The sequence below is a fragment of the Lolium rigidum genome, chromosome 5 (assembly GCF_022539505.1).
Source record: "Lolium rigidum isolate FL_2022 chromosome 5, APGP_CSIRO_Lrig_0.1, whole genome shotgun sequence".
Classification (NCBI taxonomy): Eukaryota; Viridiplantae; Streptophyta; class Magnoliopsida; order Poales; family Poaceae; genus Lolium; species Lolium rigidum.
This window is the reverse complement of record NC_061512.1, coordinates 14,613,512-14,621,182: the sequence shown is the minus strand read 5'-3', so window position 1 is coordinate 14,621,182 and position 7,671 is coordinate 14,613,512. Positions and strand designations below refer to the sequence as shown.

Genomic DNA, 7,671 nt, shown 5'->3' with positions numbered 1-7,671 from the left:
TTTGGAGGAGGCGGAAACTCGATACGCCAACTTTCAAGCACGGTAGACGAGGGAGAAGTGGAGGACCCCTCTCGTCGTGATGATGATTGCCACCACCGCCTCTCTAGTCTAATATGTCATTGTTGTTTAGCTAGGTCGTCGACTGAACTTGTATGTATTTGTGTAATATGTGCTACTTCAAGTCGCGATGTTTGAACCATATGATCGACACTTGTGTTATTGATGCATGCATGCATGTTATGGACATTTCGGGACATTCTAATGATGTGTATCATTGACAATGATGTGTATCTTGCTAATGATGTGTATCTTGCTGTCATTCTGGTATTTGACTGTATATTCTGTGTACATGCTGTGAATTCTGGAGTATATACTATGTATTTAAAAAAAATTGCTCCTGTTAATATTACCACTGGCGAATTTATGCATGTATTCCTGGCGAGTTGGTAAGCGCCAGCGGTACTACCACTTACCCCCGGCGAAGTGGGAAGGCGCCAGCGGTACTACCACTTACCCCTGGCGAAATGGGAAGGCGCCGGCGGTAACAGCTACCACTGGCGCTTTCAGGAAAACACCGGCGGTAACGGCCACTTACCACTGGCGAATCAGAAGACGGCGGCGGTAAGGGCTTACCACCGGCGGGGTGGTCGCCGGCGAGTACGAAAGCGCCGGCGGTAAGCCTTTTCCTAGTAGTGACTGACCGGGATTGCTCTAATTATCTCCACATCCAGAGGGAGAAAACAAGTGTTTAGCTTCACCTCATCCCACTGTCTTGTAGTTTGATCTATGAAATCACAAACTCTAAGTGGCGGATTTGCCATCCGGGAAGCAAACGGCCGAAGAGCTCCATCTCTTGGGATCATCATACTCTGTCCAATTAATTGGACTTAGTTACTATGGATTGATTCATGCTCACCTACCTTTCCGTGGTACTTCAAATGGATCGATGGTCGATGTGGACTACCAATATATACCATACTCCGGGAAATACGATGGTGAACCTGGGAGCAAGCGCACCCTATATTGAAGAAAAAAATTAGTAATCTATTATATACTAAAAGCACAATACAGAGGTTTAAAATAGAGACACCACGTTAATCCACATCATCAGAATTATTTTAACTGTTAGATCTATAATTTACGGCTATGATTTAACAAAAGACTAATATTCATGTAACTAACATAACTACATTTCGACACGTTCAATAACAAACATTTGTACCAAATATGGAAGTTAAATCACGTTACATGGAAAAGAAAAAGGAATCCTCAAGATATGCCGGCTCAGTGGTAGGTGGCGTGCCCGTCAACAGCGAGGCGCCAGTGGTGACTTCGTCAACCTCAAGATATGCCGGCTCAGTCCCTCGGAGGTGCTCATAGGGGTAGGGTGTGCGTGCGTGCGTTCATAGGGGTGTGTTTGTACGTGCATGTTTGTGAGCGTCTGCGTTGTACTGTGTTCTCAAAAAAAAAGAAAAAGGAATCCTAAATTAAAACGACAAGTTTGTCTAGACGTGACGTGCATGATCTCTAGGACTCTCTAGATTTGCCTTTTTTTTTCTTTTGCATTTGCTTGCTCCAGACGTTGCCGTATGTGAGTCCTTTCGCACAAACCAAATATTAACAACTCACAGCAGAACGTGGTGATGGGATCATCCAGCATGAAACCTGAGGACATGAGCTTGGAGATATTATGCTAAGTGCACATATGCAATGGAAAACCATGTGATTTCAGATAGTACTTATTGACCCTAATATACTAAAAGAAATATACATATATTTAACAGAACCACCATGATTAAACCACGTCATCTAAATTACTTTAGCAGTTCGATGTGATTTACTCTGTAATAAAAAATATTAATTACATAACATTATAAGTCCGTTTGACACGGTTTATACGTAGAAGAGACGTGCCCATAGTTTTGTTTTAAACCATTATGTGGACTCTCCAAATTATTTAAACGTGCTAAGCACTTTTTTTGCTAGATTTAATTGGAAATATTTCCAAAGAAGAGTGCATGCTCCATACAAAAGGTAGTTTTAATCGAATAGATTGCTCACCGCACGAATTGATAAACTTGGACGCCCACATCACTTTAGGTTTCATGTTCTAATCTAGCTTCTGTGTGCCCAAGACTCGGTGGGATGACATGACAATGCATATGAAACTGGTTGGATCAATCCATTCATTTTTCGTGCATTGATGGATCCTAGGTATAAGAAAAATACATTATTTAACCGATCAGGTCAGCCAGGCCAGGCCAACAGAAGTACGATTCGGAAGGCTGAATGGTCGCCGTTGTTTACACCACCAAGAGCCCGAGATTCCGGCTGGTCTACAAGCCAGACAAATCATAGCAGGGGCTGCCAGACTGGATAACCATCTCTACAGACGTCGCTGAGAGACTGAGACTCTGACGAGATATCGCTGGTGATGCAGGCGAAACTGGTTGGATCAATCGATGGTTTTTACGTACATTGCAATTATAGGTTCTGCTAAGTTTTTTTTTACTCATAGGTTTTCTCGACTGTTATAATACCACAAACCGATCAGTCGGATGGCTCACAATTTTGTTGATAATTATTTCTAAAATTTTGAGCACCCAGAAAGGGGAACATTTATTTGCAAAGTATAAGGATAGAGAAAGATACTGAAAGTAGTTACAAACAAACCAGTTGATATTCGTGGTTGTATTAATGATGGGTACCTTATGTTTAGTGTACGAGTAGTGTTTAAATATGATATAACAATAGTGCACCAGTAACTTTACATCCATATGATTCTCAAAAAAAAAACATTGCATTCATATGAAAGACAAAACAACTAAATATCCAAACTTTAACCTTGCATGAGGAACTAACATCACATAAGTACTACTACACTAGCAAACATGGCGATCTAATCTCATGTACAAACTACATATATGTTCATCAATATAGTGTTTTATAAGAGAGGTTGCAATCATGTGCCCAGAAATTATAGTTGGTTAATTCTATTGACCAAGTAGAAATTTAACATAGTATTTGAAGTTTCTGTAGAGTATCTTCACTTGAGTTCAGGAGGTGCTAGGTTCAAATCAACCTCCCTGCCTAAAGATGGCAAAGGAAACATATGCCTAGAAATACCGATGGGTGCTTTTAGTTATCTATAGGGGATACCGAGGATTACAATTTTATATCTTAATAAATGAGTACCAGGGACACATGTTAAATACATTTCATACATTAAGAAAGATAAGATGCCCTCGCAAATGCGAGGGCCACTGTGCTAGTTCAGAAAAAGGTCAAAAAAATTCAATTTTTTTGGAAATCAAAGATAATCATGTATTGTACTCGTATACGAAAGATTCACCATGGAATAACTTCTCTTGTTTCCTGGGTGAAAAAATAGACTTGAAGATCCTATATTAAAGTACTATTCACGCTATATTCGTCATAGATTGGTTCTTTTTTACCTGAAGTCAATGTGAATCATTTCTTGGCCAAACAATTTTATACGAGTACAATACTGAAGTATCTTTGATTTCCAAAAGGATTCGATTTTTTTTTACTTTATTTGAAATTACTACATTTTTTAGAGTATATAGGGTGCGCCTGCACATGAGAGCACAAAGTGCGGGTCAACCATACTCCCCCCTTTTAAGTGATGCACTTGTGTACCTCCCTACATTAATTCCAAATACTACAATGGCTTCATGCATATGTTTGGTCTTTAATTTCCTTCACCCGTAGCCATGAGAAATTTCTCACTCTCATAGAAATGGGAGGTGTCAGGCATATTGCACCAACATGGATCTCACTCTAAGAAACACTCTGCCTTTGTCAACCGCTCGACAGAGCATGTGATTTCCTAATGCATGTCTGATTGGTCAGTAACTCCACAAATCCTTGTACCATCTCGATGATAGCTGGAAGCTGCATGATGATATTATGGATGATCTTTTGTGTTGGATTTCAAATAACTCTTGTTTCCTGTAGATGGACAAAGTTTTACTGGAAAATCGAGGATTAGGCATGCGGCATTAGAAATAAAATTTTAGAAATGAGCCACAAGTTCTTTCAAAAGTTAATAGAAAGGCCAGGGCTCATCTGTGGTCTGCTGGATGTTCATGTATTTGGTAGAGTTAGCTAGTCTACCTGGTCTAGGGCGTAGATTGTAGGGGTGGAAGTGTGCTGGACGAGGGAGAGGAAGGCGGCGCCAGCGGCTGGCCGCCATCGCGAGGTTGGAGGAAGGCAGCGCAAGGGGAAGAAGCGGCGGCTAGGGCAGGGAAGACCGACTCCTCAAGGAGTCGGCAATAACGATCTATAAGATCAGTTTATTGCCTGATTTCTCCCGTACGTTTTACAGCACTATAAATAAGCTAATGAAAAGGATAAATGGGCTAAGCCCCTAATTTATGCTTCCTCCTGCTATAGGCCAAACCGGTCATAACAGTATTATAATGGATTTGTGTTTTACTTTACTTATCTTTATGTCCCATCAAGTAATACAACCTCATAGGTTCAACCCCACTCTTAGCATTCGAAGATGCGCCACATAAAAATTGATGGTAACGAAACACCATATATATTACACACACCACCACTCTCCTGGCTTCATCATGAAGGATGCACATTGCACGTAGCTATGTGTATTGCATAGTCTGAATCCTCACAAAGAAGCACTCGATCCCTCCCATCCCTAATAAGTGTCGTTGTTTTAGTTTAAATTTGGACTAAATTAAACTAATATCCCGACACCTTTTATGAATCGGATGTAGTATATATCAATTAAACTAGCTAGTGCATGGCCGTTCCTTTATCTGAGCGTGAATCAACATATGTACATGGTCGTACAAGTATTATTGTCAAATGTTCATGATCTGCTACTTGTCCTAACAAAGCAGTGCTAAAGCATCGAAAGTGATTTTTGCTGCATGGCAGGACAGTTCGGAAATCGTATTGTTATATTCATATGTATTTACTTTATACCTTAACCTGTGATACATATTACTTGATGCAGACGTATATGCCTACTTTTCTTCCGAAAATAAAAATGCAGAGCAAGTCACGCTTAAAACATCGCTGCTACACCAGCCACGAGCAGAGGCGCCAAGACATCACTCAGCCTCAATCTTCTCGCCGGCGCCGAGTTGAAGAAGCCGTTATTGTACCCAAGCCCGCCATTGTACCCAAACCCGCCGCAGCATCCGCCGCCGCCGAAGCCTCCGTTGGTCCCAAACCCGTTGGGGCCGAACCCGAGGCCTTCTGCGCTGGGAAGCGTCTCCGGCACCGGCACAGGCAGCGCCGTGATCACCCCGGCCGCCGGCTCCACGACGTCCGGCGGAGCCAACGGGAACTTCTTGGACACCGTCGCTGTGACCGGTGTTGTCGCTTCAGCAGCTGCCGTTGTTGAACCCGCCGGCACCACACTTGCTGCAGCTGGCACGGGCAGGCTGTCTCCGGCTGCTGCAGCCGTGGTCGTCGTCGGCGGCGACGTGTCGGGGGCAGCCGAGCTTGGCGGCAGCGCGCACATCCATGCCGCGGCCACGACGAGTGCGAGCAGTGTGAGGCTCAGAGGGCACACGAGCTTTCGTGCCATCGTGATGGGATGTGCGTTGGCGGCGGAGAACAATGTGCTATCGTACTGCTGATTTATAGACGGAAGTTGGTGGGAAAAATTGGCACAAACAAGAGTACGTGAGGGTTGATAGGCAAACTCCATCCAACAAATCACTTTTGCTGGCCTAGTCAACAGTGCAGCTGAAACAGCGGAGACGGGCGAGTAGTTGATTAGTGGCACTCAAGTCACAGGACTCACAGCGTCAGTAGCTCTTCTGTTGTTTGGTTGGTTCAGCTCCGTGTATGCATGTTGGTGAGCAGATCCGAGAAATAAATTACGGTTGTCTGGAGTCGATATTTTTGGCTCCCGGGCATATCCCGTGGATCTAAAAATTTGAATATTACAATTAGAAGTTTCAAAAAAAAACCCCGGAAATTTCAATATTAAATACTTTGTATTCTCATCTACACATAAATGACAAACGTTTGGATCCGGGTATGCATGTTTTCATAGATATTTTTTTGAAACTTACAATTATGATTTTTTGATTTTTTTAAAAAGGGATCACTCTAGCTCGGGAGCCAAAGACAATTTTCGGGTTGTTTGCTATAACTGTCGTGGCTTTGATCTATATAGAGTAAATTGCTGAAAACATACAATGATTTTTTTTGCGCGTTAAAAAGTCGCACAATGATGGCATAATAATAATAATAATAATAATAATAATAATAATAATAATAATAATAATAATCTACATCTATCTACACTACTAATAAAAGAGCAAACATGAATTTTCCTAAAGCCACACCACCAACTGTACACGTGATGATTAACACCGCATTAACAGGCCCACTAATCTCAATTGTAACAGCTAACACTGGTAGAAAAAAGGGCTTCGGTCGCGGTTCGCAACTGCCATTGGTCGACCAATTAAGCGCGACTAAAGCCCCCCCCCCCCCCTAGTCGCGGTTCGTAAGGCACGTCCACGTGGCCGCCAGCAGTCCGTCGGGGCGGAGGACCTTTAGTCGCGGTGCTCCTGGCCAACCGCGACTAAAGGCCGCCGCAGGTTTAGGGTTTTAGCCCCCCCCCCTAAACTTGGTTTCTTTTTAATTTGTATTGTTTTATTTCTTTTGGGTTTTAATTTTGAAGGAGTTTCACATATTCTACGGTACTACATACATGCATATGAATGTACAATTTTAAACAAATTTGAAATTAGAACCAAAAAGAATTCAAGAGGAATATACAATATATATTCAATATCGGATGACCATTTACAATTTTGAACAAGTTTCCATACATAATTTAGTGCATATGAAGTTCTACGGCCTCTACATTATGTTCTCCTCTAGGATCGATGACTTCCCTCGCGAACCATCCAGCTAGTTCCTCTTGAAGTGGTCGGAAGCGAGCTTCTGGACTAAGCGTCTTCCGGAGGTTATTCCTCTTGATGTTGTTCTCAGACGGCTGCTGCCGCTCATTGGTGTATCTCCGGATCCTCTCACAAACATAGTATCCACATAGATTGGTCCCCGGTAGCTGAATATCCCCAGTCCCAGGCACTGCCCTTTTAAATTGTAGCTCTTTTTTGAATTCACCGACCTTTTCATCTACGAACCGTCTCCAAACCCTACGAGGCAAAGAAAATTAAATGAACAAGAGAGTTATTAATTAGTTACTTGATATTAGGAAATGAACGAAATAGGCCGATCGATATAGAGCGCAAATGAATGAAAATAATTACTTTTGCATCATTTTTCTCATGTCAGCCCAAAGCGCTGGATCCATATTCAGAGAGTCGTGGACGAGAACTGTGGAGGTGTGAAATTGAATTACTAGCAGAATCCAGTGGAACCTGCGGACACGATACATGCACAGTCATGCATAACTCATCGATTAGCCACATACCATGCATAAAGTAAACAAAAGAGAATGTGCTCAAGACAGAAATACTCACCGAAAATGGTAAGGAAATAGAATATCAGTTTTGAGTTCCTGTTTTCCAAGAAACCGCCACAGGTCTTCCTCCACGTCGGCGGGGTGGTGTTCTAACACATATGAATTAACGATGTGTGGGTCAATGAACCCAACATCATGGATGTTCCTTATTCGCATTTCCCGCTTCTTCA

The 7,671-nt window shown here is 42.4% G+C and overlaps 1 protein-coding gene across 1 annotated transcript; it reads right to left on the bottom strand.

Moving 5' to 3' along the window:
• Window positions 1-5,053: 5,053 nt before the first annotated feature.
• Window positions 5,054-5,581, bottom strand: LOC124653415 (forkhead box protein D2-like). Its single transcript, XM_047192479.1, has one exon. It carries the CDS (start codon window positions 5,579-5,581, stop codon window positions 5,054-5,056), a length of 528 nt encoding a protein of 175 aa, XP_047048435.1.
• Between the last annotated feature and the right edge of the window lie 2,090 nt (window positions 5,582-7,671).